Here is a 24,997-nt window from a genome sequence, read left to right as displayed (position 1 = left end):
GTAGTGGAATCAAGCTGTCCATGCTAAGCCTTGCTCAGAGTGCAGATTTTTAAGCAAAATAAGTGGTCTTATTTTAAGCCACTCAGTTTTGGGGTGGTTTTTGTTACACAGCCATTGTAGCCGGAACAGCAAGTAACAGAAGCCCCTCAAGTTAGCATTATCACAACAGTAGAGGTTATAGTATAAAGGTTCAAGAGTAGCCAATGGTGCCCCAGAAGAAGAGGTGCAGCTGGGTCTCAGGATGGTTTGAATAGGAACTAAATTAGAAAACCAGCAGAGGCCAATCAGCTACTTTGCTCCAGTGCTGTCTCTTTTTCTCCTCCTGTCCTCTTCTCCAGTCTCTTACTTCCGGGCCCTCATCTGTCTCCCTGCACATCTGCTTCCTTCTCCCTGCAGTCAGGTGTTCTGTGCTTCTGCTGCCTATGGGGCAGTACCACAGCTCTTGAGTTGTATGTCCTTGGTTTAAGAGACCAGCCCACGCTAACTAGCATCCTTTCATTGCAGTGATAAATTCCTGGGAGAGAGGATCTAATTGGCTGGCCTTGAGTCCGGTGTCTGCTTCCAGCCCCCTCAGTCAACAAGGGGAAGGACCACATGTTACCAACATGGTTGCTACTCCCAACCCCCAACCTCCTGGGAGAATTCTTAGAAGGGGGGCGCAGAGGCTTCTACGCATAACAGCAGACCTTATATAATTCTTGAGTTTTAGAAGGCATTTTGGATGTTTTTAGCTGTACATAAAACTCTACCATGGACTCCCCTTTAATTTGCTTGTCGTTTGTTTACAGACCTGCTTAGGTAGGTGGATACAGCCTCCTCCCCACTCCCATCCCATCCACATGATCTGAAAGGGTGCTTCTGGATCTCCACAACAAAGAAGTGGATTAGGTTGATGTGACCTCAAGGAGGCTGAACTCAATAATGAACCTTTTTTATTTCATTTTTATTTTTTGAGGCCCAATTTGTAATGTGAACTTGACTCCTTACTTTACTACCTTTTAGCTGTTAGGGCCTCTGAGCAACTGGGCCGATTAGAGATCACAGAGGCAGTCAGGGAAACTGAGGACTCTTGATGAACATTGATAATTTCCCCCCTATTAAACATCTCCCTTTGCCAACTAACCTATGGTATTATAGATAAGGATAGAGGTTGCCCCTGAGGGAAGGAGAGACTGCTTGGAACAGGGCCTGGCCCACAGGAAACAGTGTTAACTATTATTATTACTACTATTATTATTAGTGCTCTTAGACTAAAATAAAAGGAAAAAGCATGTCTACCTCTGCCTTTTACTATTCCATTCACTCCAACAGAACCCACTGCAATTAAGCATACATTGGTTGAATGCCTCTATGTGCCCGATCCAGGCAGAGGAAACACTGAAGGTATATTTCTGGCTGTTCCAGGTCCCCCACTGCAGAGACCTACACCCGTGGGAGGAGTTCTAGGCTGGCCACATCCCTGAAAGGTTCTGTGATTCATTTCTTCCCTGGGTCACTGCTGTTCAAAGTTTTATACATTTCTGTCCTGAGCCAGTGCGAACCGAGGGAACTCCTCTGGCTGGGTTTCCTTATGTGGAACCTGGCCAGGGGGAGGTGAAGCAGGATGGATTTGCTCTGTGTTTGTGTTTTGCTGCAGTGGTTGTGTTATGTTTTGTTTCACCCCGGCACCAGTCAACTTTACCTAAACAGAAACACCCTGTGTAGTCTTTTGTAACACCAGTATTATTTTAAGGAAACACAAGGAGGTGGGACAAAAGAAAATGGCCATTAATCAGAACTCCAATCCCATGCAGCGCTCTCTCCAACAAGGTGCCTTTAGAACCATCCACGTTGAACAGTTGGCTAGAGGTCATTTGTAACCAATGCGCTCAGCAGTGGACAGGACCAAAAATGATTAGTTACCTCCTTCAGGACTCACGGTCACTGTCATCCCCAGTAACTCCTGTTCTGCAGCTCACTTCTGGCACTGCATCAACAGATGAGCCAGGAACCCACTGAAATGAAATTGGTGAAAAACGTAAGGGAAACATTGCTTCTAATTAGGCAAGTCTAATGCTCTAATGATTGTCAAAACCAAAAATGAAAACAAAACAAAAAAACCAAGACCCTGAAGCAGTGTTTTTTCATTTATTTCTTCCCTCCCTTCCCGAATAAGCAGCTTCCTGAGACCACCTTGATATATTTTCCTCTTCCCCTTCAGATACAGAACTGGGTGCTTTTTGCAGCTTGGTTTCTCTCCTGTCCTTACCCAGGCGGGTGCACAGCTAGGGAAGGGGGCAATGAGAGCTGGGGGAAGGAGGGCTGCAACTCGGCAGTGAGCAGTGGATTCACCATCCCCCTTCCTGCTGCACTGCAGCCGTGGCATGTCGGGGGTGAAGAATCTTGCCCACCTGGTTACTTCCAGGCAGGGTCATCAAGTGCTTTAAGGGCATGGATTCCAAGCCAAAATGCTTGGGTTTCAATCTTGGCTCAGCCACTTACCTTGTAGTTTGACCCCTCTCTTGCCTCAGCTTTCCCATCTATAAAATGGGGATAATAATACTAATTACTTCTTAGACTTGTGGTGAGATTAAATGAGCTAGTACCTGTAAAACACTCGAAACAGAGCCTAGCATGTATTAACCACCCAGTAAATGTTAGCTATTATCACCTTGGAATATCTCCAAATCATAATTATGACCCAACATCATTATATTATATTGTCTCCAAGCTGCATACCATGAAACCAGCAATATGCAAACATCAGCTAGTCCTTTTGCTATTTTAGTTACTAAAAACTTTGTTATGTGATCCAACGGGAAACACCTTGGGTTGACTGAAGTCAGTAAAGACTAATGTGAAGTTCCAGGATTCTATTTTGCCAGTAATCCTACTTCTAGGAATACTTTCCATGGGAATTTTTAGATACACAAGGACAAAGTACAAACAAGCTCACTGCAGCATTATTTATATGGTGGAAAACTGGACACAGGCTACATGTGGAACAATCTGAGAATGATTAGGTTAGGGACATCAAATACTTCAAGTACTACATAGCCATTAAGAGGGGTGCTTTTGATGAATTTTTATGATGAGGAAATGCTCATGAAATAAATGTTAAGCAGAAAAGCAGGCTTCAAAACTGTGTGCACCAATTTGTATGGAAACACAAAAGACCCCGAATAGCCAAAGCAATCTTGAGAAAGAAAAACGAACCTGGAGAAATCAGGCTCCCTGACTTCAGACTATACTACAAAGCTACAGTAATCAAGACAGTACGGTACTGGCACAAAAACAGAAATATAGATCAACGGAACAGGAGAGAAAGCCCAGAGATGAACCCACACACATATGGTCACCTTATCTTTGATAAAGGAGGCACGAATATACAATGGAGAAAAGACAGCCTCTTCAATAAGTGGTGCTGGGAAAACTGGATAGCTACATGTAAAAGAATGAAATTAGAACACTCCCTAACACCATACACAAAAATAAACTCAAAATGGATTAAAGACCTAAATGTAAGGCCAGACACTATAAAACTCTTAGAGGAAAACATAGGCAGAACACTCTAGGACATAAATCACAGCAAGATCCTTTTTGACCCACCTCCTAGAGAAATGGAAATAAAAACAAAAATAAACAAATGAGACCTAATGAAACTTCAAAGCTTTTGCACAGCAAAGGAAACCATAAACAAGAAAAAAAGACAACCCTGAGAATAGGAGAAAATACTTGCAAATGAAGCAACTGATAAAGGATTAATCTCCAAAATATACAAGCAGCTCATGCAGCTCAATATCAAAAAAAGAAACAACTCAATCCAAAAATGCGCAGAAGACCTAAACAGACATTTCTCCAGAGAAGACATATAGATTGCCAACAAACACATGAAAGGATGCTCAAAATCACTAATCATTAGAGAAATGCAAATCAAAACTACAATGAGGTATCACCTCACTCCAGTCAAAATGGCCATCATCAAAAAATCTACAAACAATAAATCCTGGAGAAGGTGTGGAGAAAAGGGAACCCTCTTGCACTGTTGGTAGGAATGTAAATTGATACAGCCACTATGGAGAACAGTTTGGAGGTTCCTCAAAAAACTAAAAATAGAACTACCATACGACCCAGCAATCCCACTACTGGGCATATACCCTGAGAAAACCATAATTCAAAAAGAGACATGTACCACAATGTTCATTGCAGCTCTATTTACAATAGGCAGGACATGGAAGCAACCTAAGTGTCCATCAACAGATGAATGGATAAAGAAGATGTGGGGCTTCCCTGGTGGCGCAGTGGTTGAGAGTCTGCCTGCCGATGCAGGGGACACGGGTTCATGCCCTGGTCTGGGAAGATCCCACATGCTATGGAGCAGCTGGGCCCGTGAGCCATGGCCACTGAGCCTGCGCGTCCGGAGCCTGTGCTCCGCAACGGGAGAGGCCACAACAGTGAGAGGCCTGCGTACTGCAAAAAAAAAAAAAAAAAGAAGAAGATGTGGCACATATATACAATGGAATATTACTCAGCCATAAAAAGAAATGAAATTGAATTATTTGTAGTGAGGTGGTTGGACCTAGAGACTGTCATACAGAGTGAAGTAAGTCAGAAACAGCAAAACAAATACCATATGCTAACACATATATATGGAATCTAAAAAAAAAAAAGGTTCTGAAGAACCTAGGGGCAGGACAGGATAAAGACGCAGATCTACTAGAGAATGGACTTGAGGACACAGGGAGGGGGAAGGGTAAGCTGGGACGAAGTGACAGAGTGGCATGGACATATATACACTACCAAATGTAAAATAGCTAGTGGGAAGCAGCCGCATAGTACAGGGAGATCAACTCGGTGCTTTGTGACTACCTAGAGGGGTGGGAGGGGGGTGGTGGGAGAGGGAGGGTGGGAGGGAGACGCAAGAGGGAGGAGATATGGGGATGTATGTATATGTATAGCTGATTCACTTTGTTATACAGCAGAAACTAACACACCATTGTAAAGCAATTATACTCCAATGAAGATGTTAAAAAATAAAATAAAATAAAGTAAAATAAAAAAACCAAAAAACTGTGTGCACAATAGGATCTCATTTGGTAACTATGTACGCCCATTTGCAGAGAAAAAAGTCTAGGGAAATGCATCAAGATGTTAACAGGGCTTCCCTGGTGGCGCAGTGGTTAGGAATCCGTGTGCCAATGCAGGGGACACAGGTTCGAGCCCTGGTCCGGGAGGATCCCACATGCCGCGGAGCAACTAAACCCATGCGCCGCAACTACTGAGCCTGTGCTCTAGAGCCCACGTGCCACAACTACTGAGCCCGAGTGCCACAACTACTGAAGCCTGCGTGCCTAGAGCCCGTGCCCTACAACGAGAAGCCACTGCAGTGAGAAGCCCATGCACCGCAACAAAGAGTAGCCCCCGCTCACCACAACTAAAGAAAGCCCGTGTGCAGCAATGAAGACCCAACGCAGCCAAAAATAAATTAAAAAAAAAAAAAAAAGATGTTAACAGTGGGGTTTCCGACAGGGGAAGAACTCAGTACATGGTTTTTATTTACATTTCTTTATATTTTTTGGTGTCTCCATGTTTTACACACAAACACAAATTATTTTTACATTTGGGGAAAACAGTAAGTCATAAAACCAAAACATTTAATAAAGCCTCTTTCAGAAGACACACAGTGGACTAACAGGAACTGAACACTTGTTTCCTAAACTCCTAGGTTTTTTTTTTTTTTTCTTAAGCCCCAAACAACACCATATAAAGAAACAGGTGTTGCTAACCCTTCCACTTAGCTTTGCTTTGGAAAGAAAACTATGAGAAATCTCAGTTAAAAAAGAAAAAAAAAGAGGGAGAGAGAGAGAGGGAGGGAGGGAAGGATGGAGGGAGGGAGGTGGGTGGGGGCAGTTAGAGAGGAGAGCAAGGGCCTCTTAGGGTAGAGGATACAACTTGGCATTGACTAATCAGGACCATTTGTTTTCACAACATTGGGTAGAAACATCCTTGGCCCAAAGCAAAATGGAAGAGAGCCATCTATCAGCTCTTTCGGAAGGAGTAAAAAAACCAAAAACTTCTGCGGTTAAAAAAAAAAAAGAAAGAAAGAAAAAGAATACTAATGCAAACAGGACATCAAACAAGGCCAAGTAGACAAGTAACAGAATTCCCATGCCTCTGCACGCAGAACCTTGCCAATAAACCACTCATTCTGAGTCCTACACCTAAGGAAAGATTATTAAGAAGAGCCCACTCTGAAAGGGCTTGGAAAACATCAGGGAATGACAGTTTAAATTGCAGCCGACCTACCGCCCCACGCGCGCGCGCTCGCGCACCACGCGCCCCGCGCGGCCCGCCCGGCTCGTGGCCTCCCGAGAGCAAGATATGGGAAAGCAGAACCACCAAAAGGAGTGATGACCAGCGATCTCATGAGAAGTCTGGATGTTAGTTCTCATGCCTCAGGACATCCAGTTGGGAACTCCACAGCAGCTCCTGGGATCAGACTTTCATCCACTTAATACCCCTGTTTGCCTGAACTACTAGAGCCAGTCCTAGCTAACCACGAATGGCTACCCAGAGGAAACACTTGGTGAAAGACTTCAATCCTTACATCACTTGCTATATCTGTAAAGGGTATCTGATCAAGCCAACTACAGTGACGGAATGCCTCCATACCTTCTGTAAGACTTGTATTGTCCAGCACTTTGAAGACAGCAATGATTGTCCAAGGTGTGGCAACCAGGTTCATGAGACAAACCCGTTAGAAATGTTGAGGTTGGATAACACATTAGAGGAAATTATATTTAAGTTGGTCCCTGGACTACGAGAACAAGAACTTGAGCATGAGTCTGAATTTTGGAAGAAAAACAAGCCTCAAGAAAATGGACAAGATGATACTTCAAAAGCTGACAAACCTAAAGTAGATGAAGAAGGTGATGAAAATCAAGATGATAAAGACTATCACAGAAGTGACCCACAAATTGCTATATGTCTAGATTGTTTACGAAATAATGGACAATCAGGGGACAATGTAGTAAAGGGTTTAATGAAGAAATTCATTCGGTGTTCTACACGTGTAACTGTGGGAACGATTAAAAAATTTCTAAGTTTAAAACTAAAACTTCCAAGTTCTTATGAGTTGGATGTGCTGTGCAATGGTGAAATTATGGGGAAGGATCATACTATGGAGTTCATCTACATGACAAGATGGCGGCTAAGAGGCGAAAACTTTCGGTGTCTGAACTGCTCAGCTTCGCAAGTCTGCCCTCAGGATGGCCCTTTGTATCAGTCATACCCCATGGTATTGCAGTATCGACCAAGAATTGATTTTGGTTAGACCACGGGGCCTAGATCCCACTGAATGAATCCTGCACTACGTGTTTACTCATCGACAGACTGCACAGTGAACGGTGTGTGGACTGGAGGGACACAACCAGATTTTCAGCATGCGAATAAGGCCATTGTCTGTCTCTAAATTGTCAGTTGCATTTTTGTTGTTTCTATTAAGAGCAAACCAAGTGCCATTCTGCTACTGAACCATCTGCATAAGGTATCTGCTGTCTCACAGTGTACAATACAAGTCATGGTTGAAATCAGTTAGGTGTGCAGCCACGATCCAGCCTTCTGAATATTTTGCTTGCCTGTTCCAAGATTGTTCTAATGTTTGATTACACTAGTAATATGGCTCAATCTTTGTGGTGTTGCAGTTTTCACATACTTACTATTTGATTAATTCTTGTTTAAGTAGAGTACTGTACAAGGAACTAATAATTATTATATCTTGAAATTATTTTGTATGGGAAATATATTTAGAAAAGTGGTCCTTGAGCCACTGTCCTGTTCTCAGTAAGCTTTTTGTGTGCAAAATAGTTCACTCTTGAGTGTGCAAGTCCTTTGGGGAAGAATTCCAATTGTTCTTTACATTAGAGCACATATAATTGTAGGCATTTTGAGTCATCTGTCTGTGTAGTCTACCAGTCGCACAGGGAGGGCCTGTTCACCCTCCAGAAAACGTATGTGACTTCCTGGAGAGCTGAAGTGAGATTCACAGCCATTTGAAATGTTGGCAGCTGGTCACATTTACTTCTAACAAAATTAATGTGTAAGTGATGTTAATCCTTCATAATGCCTTATGACGAGCGGGTGCTGCCTCATGAAACGCCATCGCCATCGTGTAGCCCACTTTATGTGTGCATTGTTATACTGTGGCTCTTACCTAATGAAGTACATTGTTTCCCTTTTTCAGTTGGCCTTAGGTGTGTGTCACTGTGGCATGCAGAAGGTTATGATGATTTAAGTATTAGGATTTTTAGAGCAGGTAACATTAGCTAATTTATGGATTTCAAAAATCTCAAAGCAATTGTAGATTAAAACTGTTAGTAACCTGTCACATTTCCAAACCATACGTATAAAATAGACAAAATGCAGTGTAATAGATAAATATGCTAACCAGAATTAATGGTTTGAGGATATTTCATTTTAGATCCTGTAGTAATCAGGGGGAAATGGGATTATATTGTTTTATACATAAGTTCTTTAAGGTCAGAGCTATGATAATGTCCTTGATTTTGCATTTTTTTTTAAGTCTTCCACTCATTTTGAGATGAGTCTGCAAGTCAAAAAAAGTCTTGTCACCTTAAATTATATGAAGAACTTCATTTTAAACCTCTTAACATTTACATTATTTTTCATAAACTTCTTTGGAAATTAAGTTTTACTAATTGCTTTGAAACTTAGGCCTATTTCCTCAGTTTCAAATTTAACCTCTGAAATACTTAGGAAATAATCTTGAAAGTTAGGAAGAAATATTTGTTCTAGAAATCTGACATGAGCACAATCTGTGTGTTACACACATAGTTTTTATACTGTATACATAGTAGATGTGCTACATTTTCCAGTAAAATGTATCACAAGGTAATGCCTTCTGAATCTCAAAATGCTTCTTAGAAATAAAACAGTGTACGACCAAGAAACACATACAAAATACAGCTAAATCTTGATGCATTTCACAATATAAAAGGCTGAAACGTCATAATTATCTTTTCCTTATACCTTTGTTTTAAGTCAAAAAGTCTAAAGTTTTCTGTTGTTTTTGGCCTGACTTGTGAAAAAGGTTATGGCAATACTTTTAAAATTTCACTTTGTTAGACTGTGTTTGTGCTTGGAGGGGCTCACAAAGAGAATTTAAAAGGCAGATTTTTGTTAACTCTTTAAAAATGGTTGGCACAGACCGTTACCCTAAACCAGAAACTGAATTTACTCCCCAGCTACAGAAATTATTTTGCTACGCTGTCAAATGCAGTTCCCTGACATCCCTAAGAAATTTTTAGATTTCTTGTAAACTTGTCACATCTAGGTCAGTGATTACTTATGGAAGCTGATTTTAATTAACTCAAAATAAATTGAGAGTGCATTTTAAAAACCACCAATGAGACCTGGATGTTTTTGGGTCCCCAGACAAAACTTGCAGCCTTAAATGAGTTTTATATACATGATCTCATTAAATTTGGCTTGTTGCCTCATCTTATGTAGTGTCACTGTTTTCCAAGGAAATATATAGGAAGCAATTATGGAATTGAGAATACTTTTATATAAAATTCCTTTATTTAATGTTAATATATTAACACTTTTATTGAAATGCAATGGAATATGTGCCAAAACATGTGAAAACCTTGCATAAAGAAGGGCATCAGTTATATGGGGAAAGGTACACGTTTTATGATGGTCCTGAATAATGTGGTATTACTATTAGAACCACAGACTTCTTCATATGTATTCAACTATGGTTTTCTAAGTATGGGACTACTTTCATGTCTGGTAATACACTAATCCCTAGTTAATTATCCCGAGTCAGGTTGTGGAATTTGTAAGAAACGAGGTATAGAAAAATTTACAGGCGAAAATATACAGGTGGTTAGTTTTACAAACTTGGGGTGCTAATAAGATAAACTCCTTATACAAATAGCCTATAGGAATAATCATCTGAATCTGCAAAATTGGAGAATAAAACTAAATTAAGTTTTTCTTTAATCTCTTGTTTCTTAAGGGACAAACTGAAAGAACTTTACTTCCATAAAGGATTTTGTAATCTGTTTTCTCTGCTTTTGATATCATAGATGTACAAGGGTCAAGGAACCTTGGATCTAAGGAAGGCCTGTGCTTTATTTATAGATATCACTTTAACGGAAGTAATCACATTAGTTAATAGAAAAATCCAAATATGGCCCTTTCTCCAGATTAACAGAATACTTTTAAGTATAAAAACAAATAAACTAAAAGATTCACTGATGAGGTAGTATTAGGTCATTCAGTCTGAGGTCCAGATACCTTGGGGTGATGTCTTTTAACTACTTTTAGAAAAGTATTTTTCTTTATTCATTAAAAATCTGTCCCATATTAATATGCCACATTTTATAAATGTAATGAGTTTGCTCAACTATGTGTAACTTAAAATGATTCTTTAAGGGAAAAAAAGTATGTTATATAACATTGTGAACTGTTTAGCTTTACTGAACTATTTAAGAGAAAGTGCCTCATTGCTAAAGTGCGTTTCTGTTGTAGATTTACTGCATAAATTTTGCGTTTTCTGTCCCTGTCTCTTATCAATGGTTTTGTATCTAAATAGGCTCTTGTAAGTTAGAATAATCTCTTTTTGAAAGATTTTCATAAGAAAATAGTTATCACCAAAGACATTTTACTGTTAGTAACCATGTTAGAGAGACAGTTTAACTGTTTGGAGGTTGGAAATTTTTAGACTGCAAGTTACTTTTTATATAATTAGGCAATAACCTTGAGTAATTGCTAAAATATCACCAAAGAAAGGCTTTAAACTTAATTTTCATGGTAAGATCAATCAAATGCAGGTTTTTCTTGCAATAATCAGAACATACTTCCTTTCAGCTATGTTTCTTGTTTTTCCAGCACCATCTGACAGATCTTAGGAAATCCTCAAAGGTGAAAAAGAGATTAACACAACAAATAGCCTCCCTCTGGATGAAAAGTGGGAGAAATACATACTTTGAAAAGAAAATTGAAATTGAGATTTTAAATTCTAATTTGAGAAGCTTTTTATTCCATGGAGGCGATACAGACTAAAATTATACTTATTTAGTTCCTGGGTTCTTAGTAATGTGAGAAATTTTATTAAAGACAGACTTTGGTAAAAGTGCGGACATGCTTACTTGTAATAGAAAATAGTGCATTCTGTTGGATTCACATAAGTAAATGCATTTTCTGTATTCAAAAGCAGAATTTTCCTAAAGGCCTGTGGTTTTTTTTAAAGTAACTCTTTGTCTTGTTTCTCAGCAATGACTTTGTTTTTAGAATCTAGCCATACAGCCAAATTCGGCAAGATAAGCCCCAGATGAAGAGCATATACACCAGGTTAAGCCCTGTCCTCACACCGATCTTTTGGGGAGCCCATGCTGTGGGCCACCTCAAGTAAAGCTCACATTATGAAGTCTTCCTGACAGGCCACCTGGTAAACCGCATTGGATCGGATAAAGATGGATGCACTCCATTATATACTCTGGTTTACCATAAGGAATTTTCCAGCAGGCTGAGCTTTATACCAGTGAGATACAGATATTGGTTGTGGGAATTACAAAAATGAGTGAGTTTGCCATAACTTTAATTTTCTGGGTTAGAAACATGAAATGCTATTATTTTAAGATATATACCTATCCCTACAGTAAGGAATATAACATGTCTGCCAGATCTGGTTTATAAAAATTGAAAAATATTAAATATACTAGAAACTCAAACCCTTTGAAAGCACAAAATAACCAACTAATTCTGGATTTACTTGATATACCTAGTTCAATAGTATTTTGTTGAAAAAAGTTCAGATTGAAAGTTCATTAAAATGTACTCAAATATACATTACAGGGTTTTCATAGTTTTTTCTTAAAACAGTGGCATTTTCCCAAATAATTTAAAAGTGATTCTCTTCCTAATGTAATGTAGTTTTCACAAGTAGTGTGTTTATTTGCTATCCTTACTATATTTTCAAATAGAATTAAAATGCTCGAGCACTTCCTTTTCAGAAAGTTACAAAATTAAACAAAAATAAATTATTTTAAATGCTCATTAGAATGTGTCCGAATACTTGTTATGCCCCTTTCTCTAGGATTCAAAACTTGAGTCATTATTCAGAAATGCTTTTTAATTTTAATTACCTTTAAATCTAGAATCAAGTGAAACATATTAAATACTGGGTCCAGTTTTCTTCCATCGTTCAGAGCTTCATGGAATAAGAAACTAATCTAGTAAAAACTGAAGATTAAATATTTCTGGGCAGTGCAGAGATAGTGAATAGATTATGTATCCGTGGACTTCACATCAGTCCAGCAGAGCAGGAGTTCTGCACATTCGAAATGGAACGGGATCAGCCTAACGTTGTTTGGGGTTGGTTTTCTTTCGCTGTATTTTTTTGAGTGGGGATGGGGGCCCAAGTGTCCTTATGAAGCTGTGGTCGGCAAGAGCTTGTGGGGGGAGCACCAGTGTTGTGCTGTGTTCCTGCATCTGGCAGCACAACAGCAAGCACCAGTTTTTAATAGAGTAGCCCTCACACTAAATAAAACCATCATAGACTATACTGTACAGTTATGTTGCTAATTTTCCTTTGAAATATAAAATATTTTAAGTTTTTTTTTTTTTTGGTCAAAAGTGGTAACATCTTAATACAAATAAAAACCTTTTTGTGGTTGTAAGATTTAGCTTATAAATCATTCAAATTGAAGTGAAAGATTACCAGGTCATTGTTAATGACTTAGTCTATTAAGAATATATGTATTTTTATAAAGGAAAAGCACTTGTAGATATTTAATCAGTACTATATGTCTGTTTTGCAGAAATAAAATGCTGCTTAGAGATTCTCTTTAAATATTTTTTATTTTTGTGCTCAACTGTATTTTCTGTTGATCTATGGAATGTTCTGTACAAAGCTGTATGGTTGTACTGTTGGGCTAGACACTTTTGTTTTTTAAGATCTGGACTTAGCCAAGTATATTTGACCATGTTAAAAATAGTATCTTTGTTATTAAAATTTTGATTGCATAAAAAAAAAAATAAATAAATAAATTGCAGCCCACGTAACACCATTCAGCCCAGGGCGCAGGTACTGCCCTCTGCCTGGGGACCTTGCCCCTTCAGCTGTATGCTCAGGAGAGGGGGCTGTGCAGGAGCTATGCCTCAGCCTGAGAGGCAAAATTAATAAAATTAGGATTATTTATGATGCAGGAGTGAGTTAATAATATTTTTCAAGAACCTGAAGGATTTATGTAGAGGAACTGCTGTTTTAGTAACTAAACCCTTTTGGATGGACTCCAAGACAAACCAGACTTGTCTGGCTTCCGCCCCAAGTCCCTCCACCTCTCCCAGTTTCTCCTGGCAAATAATCTCTTCTACTTCACTGGAGGGTGATGGTCAAGGAGATGACCTTCCTGGCTGCTTTATCAACCCTCGCCCCTATGTCAAAATATCTCCCAGCTTCTCTTTTTGTTCCTTCAAATCTCAAAGTAAGAATCAAGAGGGGAGGGGATGCCTTTTTCATGCCAGAAGCTGGCAGACACATTACCTCATTTAATTCCCCCAAACACTTTGTGAGGTAGTCATAATTATCCCTATTTTGCTTGTTAGGGGATAGAGGAAATTTATCCTTTTAGCAGCTGGTAGGAGGATTCCTCTTGGGGACAGAACCATCTTTGTGGGGAAATGTCTTGACCAGCCTCTTTTGGCTACAACGGGGTGTATAGGGAAATGGGTGGAGAAAGGGGTGTGTGTATTGTGGGCTCTGCACTCAGAAAGAAGGGAGGTAGAAGCAAGAGGAGGGGAGGAGGTTTAGAAAAAGACTGTGTGGGGCACAATATGATCCCACGCTCAGAAGTATAGCTCTTCAAATCTCCAGTAAATTTACTCAATTCGTGAAATGCTTGTTGAAAGAGAATTTTCTGAATGGCCTTGTTGGCACAGGGTGAAGCAGGAGCCCCATGTGTTTTACTTGAGATAGTGGCAGGTGGTTCCATAAGGAAATGTTTCCTAAATCAAAGAGTAGGAAGGTCCCACTTGACATCTGAGTTACATAAGGAGGGGTAGCCGGGGGCGGGGTACTGAGGCTCAGAGAAGTTAATCAGCTTTCTTAGGGTCATACAACAGTGATGCGTACACTAGCGGAGGCAGAATCGAACCCAGGTCTGTGTGTCTCCAATGTCTACTTTTTTACACTGTTCCACGGGATGCACTGAGATGGCTTTTTCCTCCCCAAAGCCAACTCTTCCACTGGTGTACTCCATCCGCACATAGTAATAGTAGTGAATATTTATTGAGTGTCTACCACACCCCAGGCTTTGTTGCACGCATTAGCTCATTTGGTGTTCACCATGTCACTGTATATGTGAGAGGATAATTATTCACATTTTAAAATATGGGAACCGCTGCTTAGAGAAGGTAAGACACTGGCTCAAGCTCCCGCTGCTCTAAGTGGCGAAACCAGCATTTGAACCAGACTGTTGTGTTCTCTCATCTCATCCCTTCCCACCTCCTTCAAGAATGATTCCTCTCATTAACCCACCTAATTAACCCATTCTCTCCCTACCTCACCCTGGGCTGCACCCTGGGCTGGGATCTGGTGGGGTTTGCAGAGGCCATGCAACACTGAGCTCAAAAGAGGCTCTCACGAGCTCAGGTCAAAGTCACTGTCCACAGCTCAGGCTACTCGTATAACTCAGAGGTTGGCAAACCTTTTCTCTAAAGGGCCTATCAGTAAACATCTTCAGCTTTATGGTCTCTGATGCCAACTACTCTGCTGTTGTGACGTGAAAGCAGCCACACATGTAAATGAATGAGCACAGCTGTGTTCCAGTATGACTTTATTATGGACACTGAAATTTGAGTTTCATACAGTTTTTTTTTTGTGTTTTTTTTTGTGGTACGCGGGCCTCTCACTGCTGTGGCTTCTCTCGTTGTGGAGCACAGGCTCCGGACGCGCAGGCTCAGAGGCCATGGCTCACGGGCCCAGCCGCTCCGCCGGCGTATGGGATCTTCCCGGACCGGGGCACGAACCCGCGTCCCCTGCATCGGCAGGCGGACTCCCAACCACTGCGCCACCAGGGAAGCCCTTTCATATACTTTTTATGTATCACAAAATATTCTTCTTTTGATTTTTCCCCCAACCATTTAAAAAGGCAAAAAACATTCTTAGCATGAAAGGGACAGAAAAATGGGAGACAGCCTGGATTTGGCCTGTAGGTTACAGTTAGCTGACCCCTGGTTTTACTAAACCCCCTTCTTTTAGGTTCTGCGCCAGCTGGGCCTGTGTCCAGGCTGAACAGCCTCTGGGCTGCGCTTCGATCCCTTCTGCCTTAAAGCCACACAGGTTCAGTTCCCGAGCCTCTGTTCATTGCTCTCTTATTAGGAGCTCTCCTCCAATCCTACAGCTTCTCCTGCCGAACCAGAAGAGAAGAAATTGTCTGCTGTCCCTGAAAGAGGTGGCCATAAAATAAGACGAAACCGCCATCACTTAGATGACCCTCATGGAGCCAAGCCATGGGATAGGTTAAAGGAGGGTCACCCTAAGGCTACGACAAGGTTTGAGAATAATATGCTTCAAATAGACTGAACATCCTAGAAGGAAATCTCTAGGAAGAGTGGAGAAGACATTCCTAAGAATCTGAGACCAAGAAAAGAATCCTAGAGTCAGAAATAGACATGCAAAGGCCAGAGGGCAAGAGAATGTAGGATAGGTGAAGGACAGGAATGCAACTCAGCCCAGGGCCAAGGGGACAGCTTAGGTCCAGACCCAGAGAGAAGACTAAAATGCACTAAGGAAAGATTGAGAATAGTAATAACTACCAACATTTATTAACCATCTGCTATGTTTCAGGCACTATACTGCTGGGTTCTTAACATATATTATCTTATTTAACCCTTTCAACACTCTAGTAAAAGAGACATTTAAAGAAATCTCCTTGCATTTATTGTTCGTTTGTTTATTCATTTATTGTGCATCTTCCATGTAGCAGACACTGGGCTAGATGCTGAAGATATGTGAGTAAGCAAAAATAGACTTTGTACGTGCTCTCATGGAGACTATAGTCAAGTACAGGAACTGGCAGCTTTTTTTCTGTAAAGGGCCAGAGTAATATTTAGGCTTTTCAAGCCATAAAGTCTGCTCTAACTACTCAGCTCTGCCACTGTAGTACAAAAGTGGCCACAGATCATATCGAAATAAGTGGGCATGGCTGCTTTTCAATAAAACTTCATTTACAAAAACAGGCTGCAGGCCAAAGATGGAGATAGTTTGCTGACCCCTGGTTTAGGAGAAGAGAAACATTAAGCAAACAGTTACACAAATAACAATATTAAGTGCTATCATATAAGTTCCTCATAGTAAAAAAGCCTATGGAGGGATTTTACCTATTCAGAGAGATCAAAGATTTCCTAGAGGGGGTGGGCCTTATATCTAAATCTAGTAATTACTGAAGAGGGAGGCAAGACTATTGCAGACAGAGGACACAGTATGTGCAAAGGCCCTGTGGTAGAAGGGAGCATGACAAACACGAGCTTGAAGAAGATTTATGCAGATGGAGCAGAAAGAGTAAGATCAGGAATTTCCCTGGTGGTACAGTAGTTAAGAATCTGCCTGCCAATGCAGGGGACAAGGGTTCGATCCCTGGTCTGGGAAGATCCCACACGCCATGGAGCAGCTAAGCCCCTGTGCCACAACTACTGAGCCCGTGCGCCTACAGCCCGTGCTCCGCAACAAGAGAAGCCACTGCAATGAGAAGTCCGCACACCGCAACAAAGAGTAGCCCCTGCTCGCTGCAACTAGAGAAAGCCTGCGTGCACCACCAAAAACCCAATGTAGCCAAAAATAAATAAATAGAAGAATAAGATCAGTGGACATAAGATGAGGCTGAAAAGGCAGGTAGGGGCCAGAACACATAAGATCTTATGGATCTTGTTAGGGAATCAGGTCTCTATTTAAATACAGAAACTATGGCACAGGAAGTTAAGTAACATGCTCAAGGCTGTATAGCTAGTGAAAGCTGGAGCTAGAAGCATCTGTTTATCTCTAGACCCAACTTCTGTATTCTCTCTATTCACTTTGGCTTCATATATGTTTGCCTAGTGTCTTTACAAATTTCCCTTTATGAAACTCCAAAAGCTCTCAACTAAACTAAAAGGAAAGGGAATTTTGTCCACACTTAGGCTAGAAACTTAGCAAGGCCTCGACATCAGCTGCAAACCAGAGTAAACCCGGTAGAGATGTCCTAGTTACAGAGAAGGAAATACAAGGATTGGGGATAGCTGTGTATTCTCTTTTCATCTCTGATGTTCATGGAGTCTTATTAAATTTTTCTTTATATTATATGCCAAATAATGGCCTTTAGAATATTGCCAGACTCCTTAAACCAGCTCTGACGTTCCTTCGTGATCTAGCCCCTGCCTACCTCTGCAGTTCTGTCATCACAACCTCGTTTGCCACTCTCCCCTCTGAGAAAATTGGATGACTTGCTCTTCCGTAAAAACTCCACGACTCCTCTTTAATTCCATACAGTTCCTTCCGCTGGAAGAGCACATGCCTAGCCCTGACCTTTGCCTGGATACCTTCCCTTCTTTAAAAGTCAACCCAGCAATTACTCCTCAGGCCTCCAGTTCTGCAGGTAGCCTTCCTGGCCTCTTCCCCACCTACCCAGAACACCGCGCTCCTCAGCTGTGCTCCCGCAGGTCCCTGTGTTAATGGCTAACATCCTAAATTACCGCTTGTGGTCAGCCTTCCCCCACTGGCCTCTGTCTGACAGCAAAGAACTTATCTGATAGGCATTTACCATTTTCTATGTAGAGGTTAACTTGTTTAACTTGCTGTTACTCCACTCGTTTCTGCCTCTTAATTATCCTCATATTTCTCCTTTCGAGTTCCTAGGATCAGCAGTTCTCAAAGTGGGATCCCTGGTCTGACAGCATCAGCATCACCTGGGAACTTGCTAGAAATGCAAATTCTCCAGCTTTGCTCCATCTCAGGAATCAGAAGCTCTAGGGGGTGGGGTCCAGCAATGTGTGTTTTTAATAAGCCTCCAGGCAGTTCTGATGTGCACTAACATCTGAGAACCACTGCCTTGTAGGAAGTTACTGCTCATTAAACTGTTGTTGATTCCCTGAGGATGGTACCCTGTTATTTTCGATCTGGAAAAGAAAAAGAGTGACTGAGGAAATGACAAAGCTTTTATTGGGCTGTTTTTTTAGAGAAGGAATTTTCTGACATGATATTTGTGACTGGTTGAGTGAAGGCTCTCCTTCATAGACCTTTAAAAGCGACTGATTCGCCTCTGGTCTGGCTCAGTCTGGCCTGGGTGTGGCCTTGCTGAAGGGCAGGGGTTTGGATGAGATAACCTCACCAGGTGCCTTCCAGTGCTCAGGTTCTCTGCTTCTAGGATATTCCATACACTATGGAAGATACACTAGTTAGGAAGCAGGGCGTTATTGCTAGGGGACTTTGGGCTTTCAACCCACAAGGAAAGTATCTGCTTTTTTTCCACCTCATAAGGCGAGTCTCTGCCAGTCTATAAGAGATGACCAGGACCTTTTGAGAAAGGTAATTGTTTGGTTTTAGGTCATAAAAATGAATCCTTGCTTTGTTTTCAAAGGAACATGCTCTTCATGCAACCTGTACAAACTGAATGACAAGTAGGTGAGGTCCAAGATTGGAAAGATAAAACTCCGTTTGTTGATTTTTGGCCTTGAGCTGAAACAATGGGACAAAGGAGTGGCTTGTTGGTATAAGCCCCATAAAACATAATGATATTGGTCATGTAAACAGAAGAAAATAGGAGAGGCTTAATGAGATAAATTACACCAGTCACCACAGTAGGGATTAAAATATTCTGATAAAGCAAACACTAAAAGGTCCAAAAGAAAGGATAAAGGGAAGAGTGATAACTTCAGACTGGGAAACAATGGCTCCTTCTATCTTGGACTCCTCTGACAAAGAGGAGCTTTCAGAGGCTGCCTCGGCCGACTAGGAGCGCCCATTAAGATCCCACTCTTCGTCCAAAAAAAGAAAAAAAAAATCCCCTCTACTCAAACCGCAGGCAGACAAGGCCAACACATTCTTTCCTTCTTTTCTTCTTTCCCCTTCACAATTGCAAAGCAATCCATTTTGCTCTGGAAGTCTGTGAAGGGAATAAAAGCACTCACAGGTTCGCAACTCTGTATTCGCCTTCTCTAGATTTGCTGGCCTGACTTCCAAAGTGTGAATCGGCCGCTGTTCTCCAGCTCAGGGGAAAACAGCCAACTTATTGATGTTTAAGACTGCCGATGTAAAGAACAAAAAAATAAGACTGCCCACGTACCTGTATGAATGGCAACTTTTTCATAACTGTTTTCATAAGGACGTTTGAACAACTGAAGTATAGCACAGGGATTCATGCTGTTTAAACTAATAGCACCGCCAGGTCTGGAGTTGATAGTATACGTTTGTATGGTTATCTTTATTAAAGTGTACATCTCTAACTATGAAGAAATAGAACTTTTTCAAAACTTAGAATGGGTAAACTCTCACTGGCTCACACTTCCATAAACTTCTTGGCAATGGTGATGAGCACAAGGTTGCCGAAAGCCAGTGAGCATTTCAAAGACAATAGAATAATAACAACAACCACCACCAAGCTTACCAGACCCAGCTTCAGGTGAAGAGCTGACAGTACAACTGCTAGAGAGGACTCCATCTGTGCTTTTCAGGAAAATCCTTCCTGAACGTCAAAACTGAGCCTAGGTGTTTTCAAAATAAACTTTTGTTGGTGGGTTTGGTTGTTTTTAAAAGTAATGTGTATGCATTTGTTATGGAAAATATTAAAAATGCAAAGATATTAAAGAAAAAATTAAAACAGCTTGTGATCACAAAGGCCTACATAAAGTCACATTTTTGGCTTATCTCTTTCTAGGCTTTTTTCTGTGCATATATTAAGATGTACACACATACACCCATACAAATACACACAAGTATTATCCAATTCAGTAACATAGTATGATATACTACATTCACTATTAGACAGTTACTACTGTGGAACCTATTTATTTTCACTTAACAATTATAAACATTTTCTTGCCAAAAAATTTGAAAGCAAAGGTTGTAAATTGGTAGCCAATAAATAGATCTGATTGGCTCACAGAGTGTTCAACCACATGGAGCTCAGCTGATCCTGTGAGATAGGGCTGTGCTTTCTACTTTACTGCAATCCGAGATAGGGCTGTGCTTTCTACTTTACTGCAGTCCCCACTGCTCCCTATTGTTCTCCAACTGAGATTGTCAGTTGCTGTTTATAATTTCACTTAACACTCTTAAAAAAAAAGTGATAGAACTAAGGAAAATGAAATAGTTCTTCTTTTCTCCATGTCTTCACTTTATATCCAGACTACTTCAATCACTTCTATTACTGCCTGGAACCCAAGTTTGGAATCCTTTTACTGAAGCATGCTTTGTAAAGGCTTTTGAAAATATAGCATTATATGACTTCCATAATTTATTGAACCAAATCACTGTTGTTGGGCGTTCAAGTTGTTTCCAGTTTGTTGATATTACCAATAATACTGGAAAGAACACCTTTTTACATAACTGTGAAAGATAAATTCCTAGAAGCAGAATTGCTTTTGAAGGGTAGAAATATTTTCAAATTTTTGGTATATACTTCCAAATGCCTTTCAGAAAAATTGCACCAAATACATTCTACTAACAGTGGAGGACTTTGCTTGTTTCCCTGACTCCCTAGGCCAGAGCATTACTACACTTTTTGGTACCAGTATTTGCCAATTTGAGGAGTTAAAAATGGCATTTGGGGCATCATACTAAGTGGGATAAGTCAGACAAAGACAAATACTGCATGATCTCACTTATATGGGGAATCTGGGGAAAAAAGCATTTCATTTTTGCTTTAATATGCATTTCATATTCATTTTTTTCATATAATTGACAATTGTATTTCCTTTGGGAATTGCCTGTTCATGTGTTTGCTCATTTTTCTACTAGGATAGTCATAGTTTCCTGAGTGGATTATATAAGTTTCATATATTAATGATATTACTTTACTTGGTCATCTATGCTACAAGATTTCCCCCTTTCTTTTTTTTCCCCCATTTCTTATATTAATGTTTGTCATTTTTTTCACCTGCTGAAGTATTTAACATTCATGTGGTTAAACGTGGCAATACTTTGTTTTCTTCCTTTGCTTTTATGCTTACAAAGCTCTCTATCTTGTGATCAGGTAAAATTTTACCCATATGTTCTTCTATTCTTTTATGGCTTCTCTTTCTACATTTATGCTTGTAGTAACTCTTTTGCCCTCTCAGCAACATGGTCCAGGGCTCTGCAGTAAAACACTCTGTTTCCTGGCTCTGTGGACTGCATTATCCAGGGCTACCTCTTACTTCTCTATCTTCTCAGTCTCATAATGGCTCTTGGCATTTTCACAATCTTTTAAATAAGTATTTCTTAGACTGATACGTGCACAAAATGTGATTTGGAGAATACCTTAAAATGCAGTTTGTCCTGCTCCCCGAGGTGGGTCCCAGAAATACGCATGTTCCCAAGCATCTGAGAGAATTTTTCTGCAAAGTGATGTAGGGAACTATTCGGCCCCTATTATCCATTTGCACCATGTCTACATTTATACCTATATGTCTACACAGACCTACACATCCACATCTATGCATCCCCCACTGAACATCTCCAGCTGTGTATCTCCCAGCTACCCCAAACTCAAGCCAAAGCAGAATTCACTACCTCTCCACCCAAAACTCTTCATCCTCTGAGCACCATTTTACTTACTGACAGTGAGAGGTCTCCCTGCCCCAGATCGGAATGAGTGATTTCTCCAAGGGGCTGTGTTACCCATCCATGGATAACAGTATTTAGAAACTAAGATCTGGGCACCAGCTATACTTGTAATTATCTTGTCTTACTTTGAACTCTTTCCTCGGACACAGTTCCAACAGTGGGATTATTGGATTAGAGAAGATGAAATCTTTTATGGCTCTTGATTCAATATTGACAAAGGTACAGCCAGTCCATTTGTGGGCTCTGTCGGGACTACATACCTTTGCCTCTCTTACCCCAGCCAGTTAGCATTACCTAACAATGTCCTCCTGATATCAGAAGTTCAGAAAAGGGTTCTGAGGTACAGCTCCTGTCACTGCCCTCTCTACTCCTCCAGGGATCTTTGCTGAAGGGAAGAACAGAAACACCGTGAACAGCCAAATGGGGAAAAAGAACTAGCTGGGCAAGTGACATAACCAGCTCCCACACCTACGCACTTCGAAATCAGTGCCTCTCTGGTTCACGTGTAGAGAAAGCTGGGGCCAAGGCCAGGACTCCTAAGCAAGGCTCCCTACCTCTGTTTACCTCGTTAGTCTAAGTATCCTCAGAATGCACTGGGAACACTAGCCTGGTGCTTCAGGACGGCAGGAAGCAAAATAGAGAAAGACGGGACATAGTGTCTTACAGTGATGACACCCTTCAATAAATGTGTCCAAGGTTGTCATTTGGAGGGAATGGAGGACGGTGAGGGAGGAGGCCAAGTAGAGAGTAGAAAGGGGGTGGAAATCCAAGGGCAAAAGGGAGTCTCCCAGAGTAACCATTTGTGATGAGAGAGAGGAGCAATCCCCTCTCCTAGAAGCGCTACCAGGCACATTTTCCAACCGTGTCTATTCTCTCTTCCCTGTGGTAAAGCGCACGTTTGCCCACTCAAACTAACTGCACAGGAGACCGAGAAGCCCTGGGAAAGAACAAGCCTTACTACAAGCTGCTTCAATTTCCTTAAGGACTGGAAGTGAAGAAAAAGGATGCCAGGAAAGAATCAGAGCAGATGTAGTTTATCTTGACAAATCTTGCGCCTGTTCAAAAATGTGCCACTTTTGTGTTGCCGCTACTGTCCGTGAGCTCAAGAGGACTCTCTTCTTCCAGGGCTTTTCTCATGCTCCTGGGTGACAGGAACTCCAACCATTTCCAAACTGGACTTCTCCAGGTCCAGCTCCTTCAGTTAAACCCAGAAGTTAGGACTTAGCTCAAAGGGGTAGTCACTAATCTACCTGAGGGGTGGCAGGCACCCTGCTTAAGGAATGCTGACTGCAGAGCGGCTCTGCCACCCACTAGCTGTGAGATTTGGGGAAAGCTATTAACTCTCTGTGCCTCAGTATTCCCATATGTGAAATGGAGTTGTAATAGAGTTCTCCAGAGAAAAAGAAGCAATAGGATGTACATATATGCAGAGAGAAAGAGAGATGAGGGGAGATTTATTATAGGAATTGGCTCACATGACTGTGGACGCTGAGAAGCCCCACAATCTGCAGTCTTCAAGCTGGAGAAACAGGGAAGCCAGTGTGTAATTCAGTCGAAGTCCTAAGGCTCTAGAACCAGGAGTGCTGATGTTGGAGGGCAGAAGATGTCTGTCTCAGCTCAAGCAAAGAGCAAATTTGCCCTTCCTCTTTGTTCTATCCGTTGAATGATGCCCACCCATGTTGGTGAAGACTATCTTCTTTACTTGGTCTACTGATTCAAATGCTAATCTCTTCCAGAAACACTCCCACAGACACACCCAGAAGTAATGTTTTAACAGCTATCTGGGCATAGTCAAGTTGTCACATAAAATTAACCAGCACAGGAGGTGATAATAGTACCGATTTTAGAATTGTTGTGAAGAATAAATGAATTCATGTATAAAGTACTTAGACCAGTGAACTCAGGAATGACCACCAGAAAATGATGATGATGATAGCGGAGGACTATAAAGGTGCCAAAAGGCATCTTCCTTCAACCTGCCGTGGCACCTGAAGATCCCCCTCTGATCACTCCTACAGTTTGCAAATGGTCCCAAAATTATGCTTCAGGGGATACGAGTGTTTCAGGAGCTGGGCCAAAGTAATTCATTGCTAAAATCGAACAATGACAGCCTTCTCTGTGCCCGTTCTTCACCAACTGAAGATCCAATTAAGTTAATGGATAGAACTTTTACACTTAAGTCTTCACCCTATAAGGTTTTTTTGTTTGTTTGTTTGTTTTTGCCATACGCGGGCCTCCTCACTGTTGTGGCCTCTCCCATTGCGGAGCACAGGCTCCGGATGCGCAGGCTCAGCGGCCATGGCTCACGGGCCCAGCCGCTCCGCGGCATGTGGGATCTTCCCGGACCGGGGCACGGACCCGTGTCCCCTGCATGGGCAGGCGGACTGTCAACCACTGTGCCACCAGGGAAGCCCCCCTATAAGTTTTTTATACCTTTGGTGCTATGAGTATTTGGAAGGAATTAAGGAGTAGAAAACAAATATTATTGGCAAAGCTCAAAGACAGTTGTCCAGGCCTAGCTCGATAGCCAGATTTTTCATGAAGCTGTATTCATGGCTTTTACTTTAAACTGCATAGCTATGAGCCATTTTCTGCTAGTAAAATTAGTCTTTATTTGTATGAGAGAATGAAATATGTCAGTATTTGGTTGTGCCCTACCAGGAGCATAGCATCAAGGCCCAGTGCCACCTGAAAGAATCTGAGTCCCTCAGTGAGGTATTGAAGACTTCATGATACCATTTCCGGGCACATGGCTCCACTAATTCCTACAGGGCTCATTGAACGTAACACTCATTTGATCCTTAGCATGAACTGTCTTAAAGTTTTTTTGTTGTTGTTAGTACTCATCATTTAAAGTGTAAGTATATAAAAACAGAATTGCCATAAGATCCAGCAATCCCACTCCTGGGCATATACCCAGACAAAACTATAATTCAAAAAGACAGATGCACTCCTATGTTCATAGCAGTACTAGTTACAATAGCCAAGGCATGGAGACAACCTAAATGTCCATCGACAGATGAATGGATAAAGAAGATGAGGTATATGTGTGTGTGTATATGACATGGAATATTATTCAGCCATTAAAAAGAATGAAATAATGCCATTTGCAGCAACATGGATGGACCTAGAGATTGTCATATTGAGTAAAGTTAAGTCAGACAGAGAAAGAGAAATATTGTATGATATCGT

General features: G+C 41.1%; 3 protein-coding genes across 5 annotated transcripts in view; 2 read left to right on the top strand and 1 right to left on the bottom strand.

Annotated features, from left to right (window-relative positions):
• The window catches only part of TLE1 (TLE family member 1, transcriptional corepressor), a 511,226-nt gene that overhangs the window by 382,571 nt on the left and 103,658 nt on the right, over nucleotides 1-24,997 (top strand). The gene's annotated exons all lie outside the window — the stretch shown is intronic.
• The window catches only part of LOC101281028 (spermatogenesis-associated protein 31D4), a 218,275-nt gene that overhangs the window by 179,797 nt on the left and 13,481 nt on the right, over nucleotides 1-24,997 (bottom strand). For both annotated transcript variants that reach the window (XR_004476586.2, XM_033404785.2), the window contains exon 2: nucleotides 1,903-1,994. The gene's annotated coding sequence lies outside the window, so the exon portion shown is untranslated. The remainder of the gene's footprint in view (nucleotides 1-1,902; nucleotides 1,995-24,997) is intronic.
• On the top strand, nucleotides 6,286-12,634 carry LOC125964881 (polycomb group RING finger protein 5-like). 2 transcript variants are annotated; one of them, XM_049711669.1, is made up of 2 exons: nucleotides 6,286-7,385; nucleotides 10,897-12,634. In XM_049711669.1, exon 1 carries the CDS (start codon nucleotides 6,542-6,544, stop codon nucleotides 7,310-7,312), a length of 771 nt encoding a protein of 256 aa, XP_049567626.1. In that variant the 5' UTR covers nucleotides 6,286-6,541; the 3' UTR covers nucleotides 7,313-7,385; nucleotides 10,897-12,634. The 2 variants fall into 2 exon arrangements, with proteins under 2 accessions (XP_049567626.1, XP_049567625.1); XM_049711668.1 differs by having other exon boundaries at nucleotides 6,286-7,525.

Source organism: Orcinus orca, chromosome 6 (genome assembly GCF_937001465.1).
Source record: "Orcinus orca chromosome 6, mOrcOrc1.1, whole genome shotgun sequence".
Taxonomy (NCBI): Eukaryota; Metazoa; Chordata; class Mammalia; order Artiodactyla; family Delphinidae; genus Orcinus; species Orcinus orca.
The sequence above is the reverse complement of the archived record's forward strand: the minus strand, read 5'-3'. Positions and strand labels throughout refer to the sequence as shown.

Excerpts from the sequence above, each read along its gene's own strand:
- LOC125964881 (XM_049711669.1), top strand. The coding sequence starts at position 6,542 with ATGGCTACCCAGAGGAAACACTTGGTGAAAGACTTCAATCCTTACATC.